This window comes from Diceros bicornis, chromosome X, assembly GCF_020826845.1.
Source record: "Diceros bicornis minor isolate mBicDic1 chromosome X, mDicBic1.mat.cur, whole genome shotgun sequence".
NCBI classification, from domain to species: Eukaryota; Metazoa; Chordata; class Mammalia; order Perissodactyla; family Rhinocerotidae; genus Diceros; species Diceros bicornis.
In genome coordinates, this window is record NC_080781.1 from 36,163,228 (window position 1) to 36,183,200 (window position 19,973).

Genomic DNA, 19,973 nt, shown 5'->3' on the forward strand with positions numbered 1-19,973 from the left:
TGCTAACCCACCGATGCCTTCATTACTGATACCTTCCTGTAGTTTATTACATTATTATGCGACCCATGACTTTCTGATGGCATTTTTGATTTCAGAACCTGAGCTTAGCATGCAGGCAGGAATGACGGGGGCTGGGTGTGGCTGGGCGTTACCTGAGGCTCCACGTCCAGTATTGCAATCAGCCCCTGCTCATGGATCTTCCGGATGGTCTCCAGTTTTGTCCCGTACATCGCATCCTCGTGGCTGCCATACTCCAAGTACTCATTATTAGAGATGTCTTGCATCATTTGGTCATGAGATACAAAGTAATAATTCTTTCCATTTTCTTCATCTTTCTTTGGAGGTCTGGTTGTATCTGCAAAGTCACATGTCAAGAGAGGTTTAAAAGGCTGAGATAATGAGCTGATGCTCCCAATGGCCCTAACCAAACCCAATCTCTTCCTAAAAGCTGTGGATTTTTCAGTGTATGTCTCATGCCCTGTTCCCATCCCCTGTAGCTTATAAAACTAAATTCTAGAAATCATATTTATCTTTGCAACATCGGACCACAGTAACTGGTTAGTTGTTTGAGTTGATGAATCTTTCAGGGTGTAGATGAGATCTATTTCATCCATTCTTGGGTCTTCACAGGAGAAAGACACAAAATGACTCTAGATTTTCATAACTTACTGTATGCCTTAATGTAGTTAGGTCTTAAGCAGAAGGAAAAAAAAATTTAAATAACTGAAAACCACATATGGTTATTTAAATTTAAATAAATTAAAATGAAATAAAATTAAAATTTCAGTTCCTCAGTCTCACTAGCCACATTTCAAGGATTCCATAGCCACATGTGGCTAATGGCTACTGTACTGGACAGTGAAGCTACTGAATGCTGTCATTATCAGACAAAATTCTGTTGGATAGCTCTGGTCTACAGCATCTTGCAAAAGGAGAATGTTAGAATACAGCAAAAGGCATATGATATTGAAAACACAATGACCTTAGCCAGATGTGGCCATAATAGTCAGGGAAGATCTAAACCAGGAGTTGGCAAACTATGGCCCGTGGGCCAAATAAAGCCCACTGTCTGTTTTTGTAAATAAAGTTTTATTGGAACACAGCCACGCTCATTTGCTTACATATTGTCTGTGGCTGCTTTCATGCTACAATGGCAGAGTTGAATAGTCGTGACAGAGACCATCTGGCTTGCAAAGCCTCAAGTATTTACTATCTGGTCCTCTATAGAAAAGCTGAACTCTGACCTAAGAGAGTGTATAGTAAAATATTTGCCAATAAGTCTTAGTTCTGTGGGATACTAATAGGACCAGTATTCTGCAAAACACACTTTAGGAAATGTTTTTCTAGACAAGTCAGAAACATTGATTTTAATTTTCTTTCCCCTCACCTCTTTCTCCCTTTTTTTTCTTTCTTTCCCCCTTCTCTGTCTGTTTTCTTTCCTCCTTCTTTTTCTTTTCTTTCTTTCTCTCTCTCTTTCTTTCCTCCTTTTCTCCCTCCCTTCCTTTCAATTTCCTTCTTCCCTTCTTGCTTCTTTCCTTCCTTGAGCTAGGACAAATTTATGCTACTCTTTGCTATGTACATGAGTCCAAACCCACGGGGAATTCCCCCTCTCCTGCCCCAACTAGACTATCAGAACTGTCAAGTGCTCATGGACATCAAAATGCGGATGTTTTAAAGAAGAACCCTTTCTCCAGGCACATGAAAAACTGAATAAATGGCATAGTATATTGATACTGTACTATCTTCAGTCATATCTTGGGAGGCAAACATATGCTACATACACATCCGGGGTCAAATATTTCAGAGAGTAGACATGACTGAGGCCAGCAACAGTAAGCTTGAAAACCAAGCTAGTTATTTGGCCATTTAACAACATGGAAGTTCAACAGTTATGTGATCAAGAAGAAACTAAATGTTAGCTAATTTTGTTGTACTCATGATCTAGACATAAGGAGAATTAAAAGAACATTTCGAAGCATTTACTAGAAAACTCCAGTGGCACCAATTGAAACAATACTTGATGAATTTCTTTTCTTTGTGTAAATCGGACAGGGTTCTGGGATGAAGGTGGTCTTATGAAGCCTCACGGCTCTCTAGGGTGTAGAGAAAACAGTAAGTGGTATTGACATGGCTTCAGGAAGGCAATGGAAGGCCCTACAGGATGGAGCCAATCTTCACATTTTCTCCTGTTGCTTTCAAAATTCATTCTCCTTTAGCTCTTCTCACCCTGAACAAAGCTTTAACTGCTAGAAAGCTTCTGGGATTCAAATTTTACACTTTGGAATAATAATAATAAAATGATAGCGGTAAGATGGCTACTATTTATCCAGTATCTGCTAAGTGCTTCACATGATCTCAAACCTCCTCACCATTCCTGGAATTACTTCATTTTATAGTTGAGGAGACAAAGAGGGCAAGAGGTCAAGGAGAAGATATAGAAAACAAGAAGAATAAAAATATTACAGGTTTAAAATTCTTTATAATAAACAACTGATAGCACATTGACTGGTTTGAAAAGTGAGAAAAGTCAACAATTTAGGTACTGATTAAGGAAAATACTGTTATATCAAGAAAACTATACTATCATTAAAACTTATTTTCCTGAAGAATAATTCAAGTGAATAATGTTTATGACATACCGTTGGAAAAATTAGGTTACAAACAGAATGAATGAGCCCAATTTTGTTAAAAAAACAATAACAGTAACAAACAAATACACACACTATGTATGTTTGCACTAAGAGAAGACAGGAAGGGTATACAACAAAAAAATGAAAGCACTATGATTGGAGGAGTGGGGTTGGGATTATTGTTAATTCATTTTTTCTTTTTTTGATTTTCCAAATTTCCTATAATAAACAATTATTACTTATTTAATCAGAAAACTACGTAAATTACAATATTAAAAAATTACTAGGAAAAATATACTTAAAAGAGAGTGAGACATAGCTTACGTGGAATAGGGTATGCAAACCGGTCCGGGTGCTTTGTGATGAGGGTGTTTTTTATGTGTCTTCTCCCAACACCATGTGCACCTATGTCATTTTTTAAAAAGGAAGTTAAAATTGACAATTGTTAACAATATTCAAAAAATGTTTTGAAGACGAGAATAAGAAAGTCACTTATATGATCAAACTTACCTAATAAGACTAATGTTTTCCTTTTGAATGCTGGCAGTTTAACTACTTCTTCATATGTAACAAGATCTAATTGATCAAACACTAAAATGCAAAGATTTAGAAGAGAGGTAAATTTATGGAAGGAATATTTCACGTATGTAAATTATAATTTTACTGGAAAAACTAAAGTCATAGTAAAACCATGTCTTAAAAAATATGAATCCAACTTATGATATATAGCTTACAAGTAATTTAAGTCATATAACCTTTTGGGAGAAAATTTCATTTTTAAGCCCATGAAAATGCACTTTAGAACCAGGGGCATCCAAAAATATGTTGAGCACATGCATAAAAGTCCAATTCTAAAAGATACTGCATATCTTTTCATGCAGTATCCAACAAATCATATGAATTCATTCAAAACCACATGCTGTTCATATTTTTGCAATTCTAAGAAATCATCAGTACTAAAAATAAAAAGTCTGCGGACAGTGACCAACATGAATATAGCATGAATGCAACTAAAGTTAACCAAGAAAGAGGTCAGCTAGATTATTTCTAGGGATGGATGAGAGATGTAGGGACAGCTGGTCTTTCACTTCATGGTTCTTTCTTTCAACAGAGTTGCTGAAGGTAGCATGCTAGATTCTTTCAAAGTCGAGGTCTGTAAATATGATTTCATAAGCTTTTGAAATGAGCATCTCACAAGTTTATTGTAACCCAGTTATCCATTCGATGGCAAGTCTTAGGTATGTAAGTAGGGGAACATGCTTCCCTGGGCCTCAAACTTTGTCAGCCTGTGTGTGGTAAATCAGGATGGAGAGAATGGAAAGAAGCATGAAGCAGAGTCTGGGTTTGGAAACATTTGCAACAGGCGAGTTCTCTAATCATTACAGACTGAGCAGAAATACTTAAAAAATATTTTTTTGAAACCTGCCTCTTAACAAAACTATTACAAAAACTTTCCTGAGAGGGTGACCATTCCTGTTGAAGTTTAAGATAGTCCAATTCTCACACACACTTGAAAATTCTCACAAGAAGGCTAAAATCATGCATCTATGTCTCCTATAATATTTCTCTGTGTAGTAATACGGAAATGTTGTCAGGCACACACTGAAATTTCCTTTTTAAAGAATACTGAATAAGTTCTGGATTTTAGGGGGGTTGAAATAAATTCAATAAAATTGATTCCATGGTGTAATAAAGGAATCTGGGATGCTTCAGTCAATCATTAAGAGAAGCTTCTACTCCCTGAAACAATATGGCCAAATGCTTTTGAATATCAACACAGTCCTTAACATTTGTGATCTTCCCAGTAGCAAAGAACCTTAAAATGCAAAATAGGATACTCTGGAATGCAGATCAGAAATAAACAAACAAACAAAAGTATCATTCCCAAAATATTAAAAAAAAAAGAAATACAATATGCTAAAATAAGAGTTAGTGCATGTTAATGGGTATTTGTGCATCTGTTTTCTTTTGATAACTTGATTCCATAAAGGTTGACTAAAAGTCTTTAAAGCATATTCTCTAGCAATAGCTAAAAACCAAGGAAGGAATGCTTTCTGTGTTTAGAATGGCAGACTCACAAAACCAAAATGAACATGAGGTTCTCTGCGTGGTAGAGCTAGCTACTCTGCTGCAGTGGTAATGGAGTGACGAGAGTTGCAAAAAATAAAAGCAGGAGAGCTGATGGCATTGCTTTTTATACCTATTGCCCTCTGAGTGATATTTCCATCAGGAAAAAGTGTGCTTATGAAAGAGGTGCATCAACAAGCTGATATATTTCAATATATAAAAATAATCAAGCATCTCACGATGCTTGATGATGATAATACAGCGAGATGATGATAACACAAGTTTTCTGAAGGGTATACACATCCCTTTTCCTCTACAGAGCCCTAACTCCAATTCTACTGAATTAAGACTTGTCATTTTTTTAAACACATAAGAATGAGTTAGATAGCAACAATCAACACCACAAACAAATGAACAGATATGTTACACATCAATATCTTAACCATAAACAAGTAGCATGAAGAGGTTACTCTGGTCTAAATGAAATCATCTCATGGTCATAGGATTGAGAAACAATAAAAAAGGATATTTTAAAATAAGACATACAAGGAATATAAGGAGAACACTTAAAGACTGAACTTTTAAACGTTTTAAGTTGTTTGCCGATTAAAAAAAAGGACTTAATGAAAGGAAACCGTCAAAAACAAAGAGGCATAGTCACTCAACAGGTTACTTACATGCACAGAGGCCATTGGGAGTAAGACAGCATGAAAAATGTACAGGGGTCATTGAAATATGGCTTTTAATATATTAGTAAAATAAAAGTATAATATGCACAAAAGAAACTTTACCATGCAATATTCTAAACACGAGGCAAATAAATCACATTAAGAAACAAACTCATTTTAATAAAAATTCAACAATATCCTTATATAAAAGCCAGTGGGTTTTATATACTAGCATACGCATAGAAATTTTGTCTGGGAATAGTTACAAGAAATCTTCTTCAGGGAGTTGTAGGTGTGGAAACCTTTTGCTTTTCATTTTGTACCTTCCTGTATTGTTTGCAATTTCTAATCACATGTGCCTATTACTTTTATTATAAATTTTTAAAAAAAATGTCAACAGGGCAATAAGATTATAGGCCACATTTTGGTGTCTTTAGAGTTCTCTGTATTAAAGAAAAAAAGTAATAGCTTTTTATTTTTTATTTTTTTGTGAGGAAGATCGGCCCTGAGCTAACAGCTGCCAATCCTCCTCTTTTTACTGAGGAAGACTGGCCCTGGGCTAACATCCGTGCCCATCTTCCACCACTTTATATGGGACACCGCCACAGCATGGCTTGACAAGCGGTGCATCAGTGCGCGCCCGGGATCCGAACCAGCGAACCCTGGGCCACCGCAGCGGAGCACTTGTGCCACCTGGCCGGCCCCAGTAATAGCTTTTTAAAGTCAACAGTACTAATTTGTGATATTAAGCATAATTTAAAGACACTTATGAATGGTATTGTAGAAATCCTTTGTGTTCATATGTATGTATGTAAATAGGGTATCTCAGGATATTTAAATATCCCTGTTCAGGACTCTAACATTTAAAAAATGAATTAATGAAGACTTTTTTTTTTTAAAGTTTACATTAGTAACTTGATCTTAAACTGCTTTTGGAAGTCCTAGGGCTGAGGAATCTCAATGCCTCAAGAGTATAGTACTTCTAGCAGCATGACAATGCCTTTCGCATCAAATTTGCATGGCTAAAAATCTTTTATGCATTGTGGAGAATGTATTTGCTGCAAACAAATCACACCACAATCAGATCTATTTCCAAGGCTTCAGAAATACTGTCTGGCATAGTTTGCTCTTATTATCCCTATTTCCTGGTAAGCTAGTCAATACTCATGACACTTTAAGTATTTAGGTAACTATTTTTCAGTTAAATCTTTTCCATAAATAAGCCTTTAACACTGATTCCTTGTCTCAGTTTGAGAAGCTGCAAGTATCCTCAAATACTGCAAAAACCTCCAATTAGAGAAGACATCGCACACTGGTACCACTGGGCTGAGTGCACACTCGAATGCCTGCAGCAGCCAGGCAGCGAATGTGTCTGAATGAGTGGGCCAGGTGCAAGAATTGGGGGGAAAGGGGGGAACACGGACGGATGGACGATGGGCCCAAAGAATTAGTGTCCACCCAAAAAGGACATCAACAGCCCAGAGTTGCAAAGAGAAAAAGTAGGCCTAGTGTTACCACATCCTCTGTTCTTTCAAGGAAGGCAGAAACTCAGATTTTTATGTTAAATATCTGATTTTCAAATGTGATAACTAATTAAAATTATTTTAAACACCGTGTGTGTACAGGGAAAACATAACTTATTTATGGGTCATATCCAGCTAACAGACTGCCACTTTATAATGTGAGATGTAGGTAACACACAGTTTGAACAGAATTCTGCTTTACCTAGACATGTGGCATTTACTGGTGACAGAAATGGAAAGAATTACTTCTAGTATTATTGTTCCCATCAGTTCCAGATATTGACAAAGTTCCCATCCTTCGTTTTTACTACAAATATAAGCAACTTCAGAATTTGATGATAAAGGGGCTGGCCCAGTGGCGTAGCAGTTAAGTTCGTGCGTTCCACTTTGGTGGCGTAGGGTTCACCGGTTCGGATCCTGGGCACGGACATATTCACCGCTCATCAAGCCATGCTGAAGCGGCGTCCCACATAGAAGAACTAGTAGGACCTACAACTAGCATATTCAACTATGTACCGGGACTTTGGGGAGAAAAAAGAGGAAGATTGGCAACAGATGTTAGCTCAGGGCCAATCTTCCTCAAAAAACAATATACAGCTTTAAAAAAGAATTTGACGATAAGCTTTGAATCTTGCCATCAATATATGCTGAATTCTCACAGATTTGAAGCAAGAAACAAAACATATAGCTCTCATTTTAATTTACTGAGGACTATGGGAAGATCCCCCACAGTATTTTACAACCAACTTCTAAAAAAGCCAGAAAAATCCTTCAGAAATACAGTTTGATTTGTGGCCCCTGAATCCATTTGGCTAGTTTTTGGTATTAAAGAATATGATATTGCAAAGTTCTCCAAGTATCTGCCTTACTGACAGAGGTCAACAGTATTTGTTTCTCTCTTTTAGAGCAATTCTTTTTATAGGCAATGCTGCATATTAGGATGAACTATCATCATAACTAAAGTAGAACAGCTGATAAAATACTTGACTTCCATTCTTGACAATTTAATCTCTTGTAAAGTAAAGGTAATCACTAAGCAAATAGTTCTTCTGGACTTTATAATGAACAAAATGGAAGAGTTGGTTGGTGAAGGGGAATAAGCTTGAAGAGATGGTAATAGAAAGGCCTTGTCAGGCAGCATACCTCAGAAAGTTCAGGGAAAAAGCTGGACATCTTCTCCCAACCAGAAAAATAGGAGAGCTCATGAGTGACGATTTTGTGGGAGAGGGAAGCCTAACAATGACATTCTGAATAATCAGAAATACGCCTAAACACAAGTTCCACAAGAAACTTGAGTGGCTCTGCAAGGACCTTATAAGAAGCTCAGACTTTCTATATCAAAGGCCATGAAAGGAGGGTCTCATATGCAGTGACAAATACTGACGTAGAAGGATCTGTGAGCATGATGAGGAAGGCTCTGAGGCCCAGACCATTGCTTAGGAAAACGCTGAAGATAACAAAAAAGTGGTGGTGGTGGGTCTTCCCTCCTTGCCCTCCTTCTTAGTTCTAAGTTTACGAGAACTTAGATAGGTCTATGGTTTTGGATAGGAGGTGTAACGTCAAAAGACGGCAGAGAGGGGCCGGCCCTGTGGTGTAGCAGTTAAGTGCGCGCGCTCCGCTGCTGGTGGCCCGGGTTCAGATCCCGGGTGCGCACCGATGCACTGCTTGTCGGGCCATGCTGTGGCAGCGTCCCACATAAAGTGGAGGAAGAGCGGCATGGATGCTAGCTCAGGGCCAGTGTTCCTCAGCAAAAAGAGGAGGATTGGCACGGGTGTTAGCTCAGGGCTGATCTTCCTCACAAAAAAAAAAAAGAAAAAGAAAAAGACGACAGAGAAAAAGCAATTCTATTCCATCCCTATGAGGCTCCTGCCTTTTCTATCAAGGGTGATACCCTTCAAACTTGACAGGCAATGTTTACCAGAGCTAAAGCCTGAGATAAGGGACAGTAAATGAGTACTTGGCTTCATTATATGATACCCATTTGTCAGGCCCAGTGATGAAAGAACCTGAGATCCACTGAATTTTAGAATTAGAAAAGATATCCTTGATTGACTAATCCAATTCCCTCGTTTTGAGGCCCACAGGAGCCAAGTGATTTGCCCAAGTTGCATGGTTACTCAGGTGTGCTAATTCCTAGTCCTATCTCAAGTCACCTATTAAGCTTACAGGTGTGTTTGCAGGACCACTGAGCACCACCTATGATGAATCAGAGAGAACGGGAATAATGGAAGATCAGTGATGCCCCGGCGGTCAGAGAATAGAAAAAGTGAACCACGGAAAACACTGGCTGCCAGATTGGATGCTGATTCTCTGGCAAAATTCTTAAGTGAACCATTCAACGGATTCTTTGTCAGAATTTAGAGATTCTAGTTTTTGAATCAATTGGCTTCTTATTTTTCCTCAGAGCTGAATGAAAGAATATTGGCAAATTGAATCCTCATGTCTACAGGCCTTCCGTCAGTAGCTTATAAAGTTAATGATGAATCAACAGCTTTAATCAGCCATTCCTTTGCTTTTCTAGGTTTAAATTAATTTTAACGCCATCTATACATAATTTAAAATTATTGTAAAAATTAAAAGGTTTTATACATATATAGTGTCAATACATCTTGTGAGCCCGTTAGAAGCTGATGGAAGTAAGTGACTACGGAGACTTGGCAATAACCACTGACATTCCACGTTAAACAACATTCTGCTGATACTACAGTAGGAATTTCTTCAAATAGTACTACTTGAGCATTTATAATTAATAGTTGCTAAATTATGTTTAACTAATCTGCTTTAAATATTTCTTCCCTTTATAAAACAAAAAAGGTCGTTATCAGACTAGTGCTCTGTAGTGGTACATCATCAAAAATGATACATTTTTTTGGAAATAAAAACGTAGTAGAATGTGGCTAACATGAAGGGAAAGACTCCTCATTTAACTGAACCATTTAAAATTAACCCACGTGGCTACTCACGTTCATTCCACATTATACGGTATTTCAAAATGTTTACCTTTACTCTCTGATTAAGAAATGAACAACTTAGAGTTTCTAAACAATTTTTCCTAGTGAATGCTAATAACATAACATTCTACAAAGCAAGATGCATTTCATATTTGTCAGAAACATTATACTGTCAAATTACGTATGCATGGTTGCATCCACTTGATTTTTTTTGCCACAAGTTTGATTTCTGGAGTTATTCTGAAACCTTGGGAACTAATCTAATGCCAATGCTGGGGCTTGCAATTCCTCAGAAAAAATTCCTTATAAAAAGAGTCATATTAAGAAGTTATTGAAAATAAGTAAATCTCATTCTGTATATCACGACGCATTTTCTTTAACTTAAGTGACATCTTGTGAGTCTTCTGGGAATTCTACTGCAATGACAGATCATGCTTTTTTGGTATTCATTTCCATTTTTAGCAAACGAGTGAATATTTTGACTTAAGTTGAATGCGAGCTTCTATATGGACAAACACACCGTGAAGGGAAGGCCAAGATAATGTTCTTGGTCTTTTAGGAGCCAGGAAATACTATGAGGGAAGATTAGTCACAGAAACTGACCAAACCAAATTAGGACCCAATGTCATTTGTGCTTTTTCAAACCAATCACCGAACCATGTGCAGCACAGCTCTCTGTTAACAGCGCAGGTTTGCCCTTAGAAATGTGTCACAGGGCCATGTCCAAGGGGCAGAGAGGAGCGAGGAGCCAGGGTATTTGCTCAAGATCAATTGCAGCCAGGAGGCAAGAATCCTGGTGACTCAGCAAACTCTCAAGCTCTCATTTCTCAGGGGAGGACTTAAAGTACTAGGTTCTTTTAGTTCCAGAGAATACTATTTCCAAATGGCATTTTCTTCCTATGAAGTACAGCTCTGCAAAATATCTGGCAAATAACCAACATGATAATTGAAGGCAGGGGTTTCTTAAACCTTTTGCAAGCTGATGAAGATCCCCTGTGGTGGAATTTTTGGATAAAGAACTCTGAAGACTGAGTTGAGATGTTACGTCTATTTTGGTCTCTGAGATGTGTAACCGAACAGTAACAGTCATACTTTTCCCTACCTGCGTTGTGCTTTGCCAAATATTTATCTTTGTACTGCTTTTTCTTCTTGCCAAACCAAGTACAGCTGGCCTGCTGCTCCTGTTTGGTCTTCTCCATGGCAATGCAAGCTACTCGCCTAGCACACAAAAAAAGAGAAAAAAACTCATGTGTATAGTTTTATGTTGAGACAAGACAAAAATATCATTCATTTGAAGAGTTTACATGAATCTGCATGAACGTACTCTTCACAAGTTTTTCAAATCATTCAGATAAAGGTTGCTCTTTGGCTTTGATGATAATTTCCTAGAAGTATTTCAAAACACAGGTTTATAATAAAATGATATTATATTGTATCTTTGAGCATATACTAACTGATAACACAAATGAGAAGCCTAACATTTGCTCATGACATATGGTGGAAGAAGCATGGAATTCTGAGTTGAGACAGGTCTAGTCTGCATCCTGGCTCTATCACTCATTAGCTTCTATCCATTCAGTGTTAGGTGCTTTTCTAGGAAATTTACATGTATTAACTCATTTAATCTACCAACACATGAAATTGTGTCACCACTTTACAGATGAGGGGATCAAAGGCCTGAGAGGTTAAGTAATTTGCCCCAAATCACACAACTAATAAGTGGGAGAGTGAGGACAGTTTGGCACCAGAGCCCACGTTCTTAGCCAGTACATTCTATTGGCAAGTTCCTTAACCTCTTGGAGCCTCTTGGATGGCTGTTATAAAGGATTAGGACAAAAATTGTGGATGCTTAGCTTAATAAAAAAATATACTACTACATGGTGACTCTAATCTAAGATAGAAAAAAATGCCATGATTAAATCTACGGTTAGAATTACAATCAGAAAATTATAATTTTGTTCTACGTGATTACAGTATTCAGCATTGGTAACAAATGCACAAATGTTGTTAAAAAGTTGCTTTCTTAGGTTTAGTCTAAGCAAATATTTGCCTTTCAGGATATTGCCACAGAAGGTTTTGCTTACTTAATGATTTTGCTTGTGGGCCAACCAGGGGGCCCTGAGTGAGTCACATATAAGGAGAATCCAAAATCACTATCAGAATGTCATACAATGCTATTGAAAATAAGTTATTTTCCAAGGAGGGTGTACTGATTTACACTCCCACGTGCAGTGTACGTGAGTTCCTATTGTTCCACTTCCCTGTCAACACTTGGTATTATCAGTCTTTAATTTTAGCCACCATGGGGGGCAAGTAATGGAGTAACATTGTGTTTTGAGTTTCCATTTCACTGATTATTAATGAGACCGAGCACTTTTTCTTATGTTTATTGGTTATTGGATTTCCTCTTTTGCAACCTTTATTTTTTTGCAATAAACTGAACATATTTAAAGTATAGAATTTCATCAGTTTTGACATATGTATACATCCCACGAAACCATCACTACAATCAAGATAATGAACATTTTCATTATCCCAGGAATTTCGTTATGCCCCTCTGTAATTGCTCCCTCCCTCCTCTGGCTCCCCAGGCAACCACTGTCACTATAGATTAGTTTTGCATTTTCTGGAATTTTATAAATGGAATCATACAGTATGTTCCCTTTTTTGCCTGTAAACTCAGCATAATGATTTTTGAGTTTCACCCATATTGCTGTGTGTACGAACAGCTCATTCCTTTTTATTGCTTAATAGCATCCTATTGTATGGATATACCATCATTTGTTTATCCATTTACCTATTGATGAAAGCTTAAAAAAAATTTTAGCCATTCTAATAGGTGTGTGGCCACTGAGTTTTTGTTACTGCATTTTTTGTTCTTGGAAGTTCCTTTTGTTTCCTTGTGTGCCTGGTTATTTTGATTTGCTGGTCACTGCCCTTGAAAAAGTTTATGTGGTGGGCGGGGTTAGGAGGAACTCTAGGATAAAAGTGTTCTCCTTCAGAGACTTTCTTTTTGTCTATAACAGATGTCTGAAACTATTAGTGAAGGGAAAACCTCAAATCAAATGCATGGCTGGAGTTTCCCTGGGTGCAAATCCATTCAAGGTGGACTGGTGGCCACAATTTTTTCAGGGGAACTTTGTTTTCCTTTTACTCTTGTCTTTTGCTTTGCTCGGTGACAAGGCAGACTTCTCTACAGTCCCCTGGTGGTGAAGGGCAGTACTGGCATGCTTAGCTCTTAACCTGGGGGTATAGCCTTTTGCAGTCCTCACGACGTGGGATGGGTCTCCTAACAGATTCCTCTTCTTGTACAGGCCTTAGCTCTTAACCTTGGTCCTCTAGCAGAGAAGTTTTCAATAATAGAAATGCCCTCCTGGCAAAATGGGTCAATTTGGTACTCTAATTTTGATCACTCTGATTAATGGTTTTCATATAAAAATTGGTCACTGAGTTTCCCAATACCTCTTCAGCTACTCAATGCTTTTACGGTAATTTTCGAAAACATATTTTCTGCAGCACTTTTCATTCTTTTCAGCAAGAGGATTGACTCAAATAACCTAGTCCACCATTACAGGAAACAGGAAGCAAATCTGCCTTTTCCACTGCCATTTCTCAGGATTTCCTGCCTCCAGAGGACTCAAGTTCTAGGTATCGGAGAAACATGCTTTATACAGATGATCTGACTAGGGAGAAGGGGTCTGGAATCGACATAATTATTTTCAATAAATGCTCACAACACATGGCAACATTCAAGAACATATTTTGTAAAACATAAATATCAGTAATAATATAGTAACATCATCATCAAAATGACTTAGAAATTACTTTCCTCCTGCTAATATTTAAACTGTTTCTTGAAGATCAGACTGAAAGACAATGCCAGATGGAAGGCTGCTACTTGCTCTATCTGGGCCTCCGATTCCTTGATTCCTCGGTAAAATGATGGCATCTGAAGTTCTTGTCAGCTCCAACATTCTAAATTTAAGAATATTTTTGGGAAACATGGGATAGCCGAAAGAGGCGATCAAGCAAAAGAGATTAACTGAAAAATCCCTTTAATTAGTGAGAAAAATGGGTGAAAAAATAGTTATAAGTGTCTATGGACTCAATACCTCTGGTCTCTTGTCTAGGTTCCAATATTTTGAAAGGAACTGGCACAATGTCTAATGGTTGTTATTTTTTGTCACATGAAACAAAACTCAGACAAAAAGTTCTCTCTTTTGCACTAAATTTCTGATATATTGCCAAAGTACCAACAAAGGCATCATCAACATTTTTCAAAAAACAGTTCAACTAAGCAAATTGTAACAACAGCAGAAATACATTTAACCAAAATATACAGTAATCTGCGACTCCTCTTCTCTCAGTTAAAAACAATGTCTAAAAACTGTCTGACTTTAACCTGCTTTCAAAGCTTAATCTTTCTAACAGACATGCATTTTTAAGACCTGGTAAGGTAAAGAACGAACCTTCTGACTGCTTTTTCCTTCTAACAGTGAAACATATTTTATCTTCAAATACCGCGAGTGACACCGAATCACTGCATTTGAGTTTTTCACTGGTGGTGGAGTGGAATGGGGGTAGTGAGAGCATTTGGAAGAGCAAGGAGAGGGTACATTTTTAAAAAATGCAATTCTAAAAGGATTGAAACAGCATGTAGGAGTGGAGGGCTCTGCTAAGAGACCACGATGTGACCGTGACCCAAGGCTAGTCACTCAACCTGTCTCTAGACCTTCCTCTCCTTAAATGTAAAATAAAGACCTGGCTCTCTAAGTAGGAGGCTCACCAGATGCTGTGGATAACTAATTTGAATTTTGTTTGGCTAGTAGAGCAAGGAATCTATCAAACAGGTTTTACACTATAAAAAAATAATATAAAGTTGAAAAATGGATGGGTAGAGCTTTGTTTTTATTATAAAACAAAACAAAACAACAAAAACATACCATTCCTGAAGTTCAGGAGAAGGAATGAGACCTGCAGTTCCATTTTTGGAGTTCTCCAGTTTACCCTGCCACCAATTGTGATCATCCTTACTAATAATCTGGATAATGTCGCCAACTCTGAATCGAATGCCAGCTTCTTTGCAGGGGATGAGGTCATCCTTGGCTGGATCATATTCAAATTGTGCTCTTACATAGATCTATAAAACAGGAGTTTGTAAGAAAGGATGCCACGGTGATGTGAAACAAAACAGCTCTAACCTAATAACCACACACCAACACTTACAATACAAACAGGACATTAGATGGTGAAAGGAAAAATGATGCATGGAAATACGACACAAAAAACTGCTACCACTAGAAACAATGTACTACCTTTGCTGTGTACAGGTTCAAGTCTTTGCTGTTTTTATTTGAAGGGAACACTTAAGATACTTAATAAAAATAAAGACAATTTCTGCTTTTACTATAACAGAATAAGCCTATAATTACAGAGAAGTATGCCTACCATTTTTAAATCTGCATATATTTAGTTGATGTTATGGATAAATTGTCATGATCATGTGGCAGCCTTTAAGCCATAAACACAAGCATTCAGGGTAGGTTTTAACTCTAAAACAGCACATGATACAAAACTATCAAGAACTCTGTATTGCCATCTTACTGGAAAATGCCTACATGACAACTGGCAGTGTGTCTACACACTGCTGATAAACTGAAATGTAATTCAATTTTTTAAAGCATTTAAAAAAACAGTTTTATGTTTTAAAAAGGATTTTGTCTTTATATCTGTATTTTACTCTTCTTAGAGAAGAAAAATGAATTTGAATCCTAGCTTTGCCAATGTAACACCTGAAATCAGCACAGAGCTTCAAGATATGCATAGTTCAATGCTCTGAGTTTTATGATATGTAAATGTAATTAGTAAATATTATAAGAGAAAACAGATTAGCATACAAGGGGTTATCACATGGCAGCATTTTATGAATTACTGGATTTCTAAATGCTTTAAAATAAGGTGCTAGATATATATCTAATGTTGCATCAGTTATACAGCCTTAAGACTAAACCGTGGGTGAACTCTACCAGGTGCTAATTTATACAAATCTTAATTCCAAATCTGATTATTTTTTAATATGTTTCAAGAAAAATCCCATAAAAATTCTATCTCTTGAAATTAAATTTGAATATTAATGTTTAAGTCACTGTAAAACCAACCTGAAGGCTTTGGAACTATTGTGTGATTATTCTGTTTAAGTTTCTTTTCAGAAATCCAGCCTATAAAATTAACAAGTCTCTGCATTTGCACCTAAAATCCGTACTTTTAAAGTGCTGGCAAATTGAAAGTTACTGGCCAGTGTTAAGCAGCACTTAACTTTTCACCTTTGAACTAACAGAGGCACATAGTAGGACATAAAGCCAGGATATTTATGTTCTTATTTTTCATTGTAAATGGCTTTTCAAAATACACATGCAAATACAGATTAAGAAAAACCCTTCAGATTTCAGAAAATTGTTGCTTAAAAATGTCCATCAGCATGTACATTTTAGTTATTCTTGGAATTCTAAGAATTTTGTAACCTTTAAAATTTTTTTCTATCCCAGAGGCAGGTCCATAAGACCCCCTAAAGGCTGAATTCTTAAGCATCAACATAAAATTATCAGGTTGAAATTACAATAACCATCACAGTTACAAAGATGTGAGGAAAAAATCTTTATAGAGAATTAGTCATGTGTAATGTGTTAAAATGAAATGGTACAAGCTCTCAACGCTCAAATGTTATGGTCCAAAATGCAGACATTATGGGATGGAAAGGGTTAATAAAGGATTGGCTATTAGCAGCTCAGTTTAGAGAAGTTTCTATAGAGGATATCTATTCACCTGTCGTCCTTTTGGTTGGGTAGTTGATGGCAAGTCCTGTAGAATAAAGCCAACCCAGGAGAAAAATTTTCATTTACTTTTCAAGAGTACAAGGTAATTTGTGTGTTCTGTTACAATATGGTTAAAAAAATGAGCTAGATTTAAGTTGTAAAGAGATAATATACATTATTCCATTTCTCAGAAATGTTGAGTTATCAAAAAAATCAAACCCAGGCCATTTAGCAGCAAGCTGAAGAAAGCAGGTAAGTTTAAGCAGAGAGAAAATGTGTTCTTAAGAAACAACTCAGCATCTTCAACACAAAAGCCACTGCAAGTGAAATAGCCTATTAAAAAACCCCGAAAAAACTAAAAAGAGCTGTTTGTTGCCCTTTTCAACTTAGTCATTGCAACCATTTAGATTTCGAAAAATTCAATGGCTATATGGATATTCACCATCTTTAAAGTATTAAACGTTAACTATTATAAATGAATTCCTTTGGTAGCCTATTTTGAAGCTGAGAATAAAAGTCACTGGAAATTTTCTTCCATGATTTCTCTTATTGATATCATTCCATTTGAGATAACATCTAAATTATTTAAAATTTTACCTGATAAAAAAGTTGATATATTTTTAAAGGGCAAATTAATAGTCAGGAAAAAAGTGATACTGCTGCATTATTAAAACTCTCAATAATTTAACAGCAATATCAGCAACTCAGAGATTTTGTTACTCCAAAATATTGCACACCTGCACCTGTAAGTGCTTCCATTTGTTTAAATAAATTAAAAATAGTTTTTATATTCCAAAATGGATAGTTCTGAAAAAAGTATAAAATTCCAAGTTCAAGTCAAAATATAAAGTACTTTGTGTTAAAGATGTGATAACAGCGTGGCTTAAGTGCAGTTTGAAGCCAGTTCCTTTTGCTTTTCATATCCAGGCAAGGCTTATAATTCACAAAAATATGTGCACGTACCACAATAACAGAGGGCACACCAATTCGTAAACTTAGATAGCGGAAACTAAAACATGTTGCTGATATCACTCAGAATAGACAACTACAAAGCCCGAGAATACCTAAGTGCCTACTCTGTAAAATCCTTAAATTTCTTTTTCTCAAATTAAAAAAAATATTTAGAAATTTCAACAAGTTTCCATTTACATCCTTTGTGTAAGTTTGAGCAAAGTCATAAATACTAGTGGGGTGACATAGAAATATTTTGAGAATGACCAAAGTAGTCTTGAATTATATTTCTTTAAATTTAACTAACAAAAGGGATTTTTAATGAGAAGAAAAAGTTGAAAAAGATTTTCTAGGAGTAAACTGCATTGTAGCTGTAGTAGCCTTGTATATCGGCAGAAGACAATATTTCCACTGAACACATGTAACTAGAACACTCATGGCAGGTGGCACCAACAAAATTGTCACACTTTGCTGTGTGGAGCTAGAGTTCTTACCGAAACAGAATTGTTAGTGCTGCTATGACCATTAGCTGGGGACTGTCTGGAAGTGGAGGGGGAATCTCTCTGAAATAAGACACAAGGTTCATTAACACAGAACACCAGCACAGAAACAGATATTCACATCAACAGTTGCAACCACAGTCTGACAACCATTTCCTTTGAGGTTTTAGCTGTAAAGGTGCCATACTGACTGACTTGCACGATTTCACAGAAGTAAGAAAAAAATTTTGCAGTTTGAAGATTCACATATTGTAAGTGATGACCATGTCATTCATTAATCATTTATTTCCTGTCTCCAACATTCTATAACCTTTGCTTTCTTTAAATGAGACCCAGAAGAGTGACTTGATATTAAGATCCTACCAAGTACAGTAAAATGACAAATATTACTATAAAATTATTGTGCTGAAGATCCCAACTGCCTAATTTTTAGGTTTGAAAAGTACTTAATAACTTTTAGGTACTTCAGTGTCAAAAATTACTGAATGACTCAATCTGAAGTGAAACAAACCTAAAAAAAAGACTTCTCATGTTGTAATCACCTTAGAATCTTTGTAGGACAAATGTTACTAGTAAGAGGAAAAGATAGATACACAGCAGAGAAGAAACCTTTATTCTTTAGATCATTTTAGCAGATTGATTAAAACAATAATCTTGAGCCTCTAAAAATATTACACTTCTGGCAAAGATCCCAGGAGCCACAGTCACTCTCTTTAGGTCCATGCTCCTCAATCGCCCTCCCTATACTATTCAACAGACTCAAAATCCTTTCCAGGCTCCATTCCCTTACTGTCCAAACCAACTTTAATGATAAGAACAAGGAGAGGAAGAAAATAAGTATTTTTATATTTTTGGTTAAGTAGAGTTATTTGAAACCTTTGAAATGTGTATGTCTGCTCAAAAGACATTTTTTTTTTAGAAGATTTAAAGAAAACTTCTGGAACTTGTTAGCCTTTTAAACAATAGGATCCCTTAGATGAACATTCTCAAACATTAGTGAGCAGATCGATCTCTATGTGCCACCACCCAAGAGACTCAAGTCAGTAGGGGCAGGGGTCTCCTCTTTCACCAAGAGCCAGGGGGATGCTGATGCAGGTGGCCAGAGAGTCTTTCCTTGGGAAGTATTGCCCTAGCTGGGACAAGTCCAACCACAGGTTTGAATTCTGCCAGAGCACAGGAGGGTCAAACAGGTTGGGGGTGGGGCTAGGAGGGGAGTATTATTTTTTCTACTATTCAGAGGTAAAGAAGGTAAGAGGGGGGCTCTTCTTACTCAAGAGCATAGAATTTACATGTGTAATACTGTTCCCATCCCCAAACTAGTTTAACCACCCAAAAACACAAGCGAAACTTATGTTATATTAATAACTAACAGTACCTTCTGTTAGTTAGTCAAAAAGACAAAAATCAATCATATTTACTAAATTTCTTCAATGATGAGACATGGTATGATGACCATCTGTGATTTTAGAATATTAAAATGCTTTACATATAATGTGCATGTGACAGTCTCTCTTTCCCAGCAAGGTTTGTGTTGTAGGTAATGAATTTCAAAACTATGAATCATGGAGCAGAATTACTTCTCCATTTTCTTTTGAAATATAGTATGAATCGAAGTTCCATAAAGAGCCACCAAGAGGAGCTCAAGACCTGATATAACAGAAACGCCAACTGTCATGGCTCACTAAAAGTATGCTTGACAAAACTACAAATTCTTATACCTATCTTGAATAAGTTTAGAAAAAAACATGAAGCCTCTGATTTTTCTTGTGAAATTTACAGCATTACTAGAGAGTGGGAGAAGCATTATAATTTCTCCCTCAACTTCTCCTAAGTACAAATTCAATTTTCTAGATGAGTTCCAATAAGTTACC

The 19,973-nt window shown here is 36.6% G+C and overlaps 1 protein-coding gene across 10 annotated transcripts in view; it reads right to left on the bottom strand.

Moving 5' to 3' along the window:
• Nucleotides 1-19,973, bottom strand: part of CASK (calcium/calmodulin dependent serine protein kinase) — a 381,795-nt gene that overhangs the window by 15,375 nt on the left and 346,447 nt on the right. For 4 of the 10 annotated variants that reach the window (XM_058535670.1, XM_058535672.1, XM_058535674.1 and 1 more), the window contains 7 exons: nucleotides 18,097-18,165; nucleotides 16,662-16,697; nucleotides 14,783-14,979; nucleotides 10,942-11,057; nucleotides 3,141-3,221; nucleotides 2,955-3,035; nucleotides 153-355 (listed from right to left, as the gene is read on the bottom strand). In XM_058535670.1, coding sequence (XP_058391653.1) covers nucleotides 153-355; nucleotides 2,955-3,035; nucleotides 3,141-3,221; nucleotides 10,942-11,057; nucleotides 14,783-14,979; nucleotides 16,662-16,697; nucleotides 18,097-18,165 — 783 coding nt within the window. The remainder of the gene's footprint in view (nucleotides 1-152; nucleotides 356-2,954; nucleotides 3,036-3,140; nucleotides 3,222-10,941; nucleotides 11,058-14,782; nucleotides 14,980-16,661; nucleotides 16,698-18,096; nucleotides 18,166-19,973) is intronic. The other 6 variants (XM_058535675.1, XM_058535676.1, XM_058535673.1 and 3 more) reach the window with 3 other exon arrangements.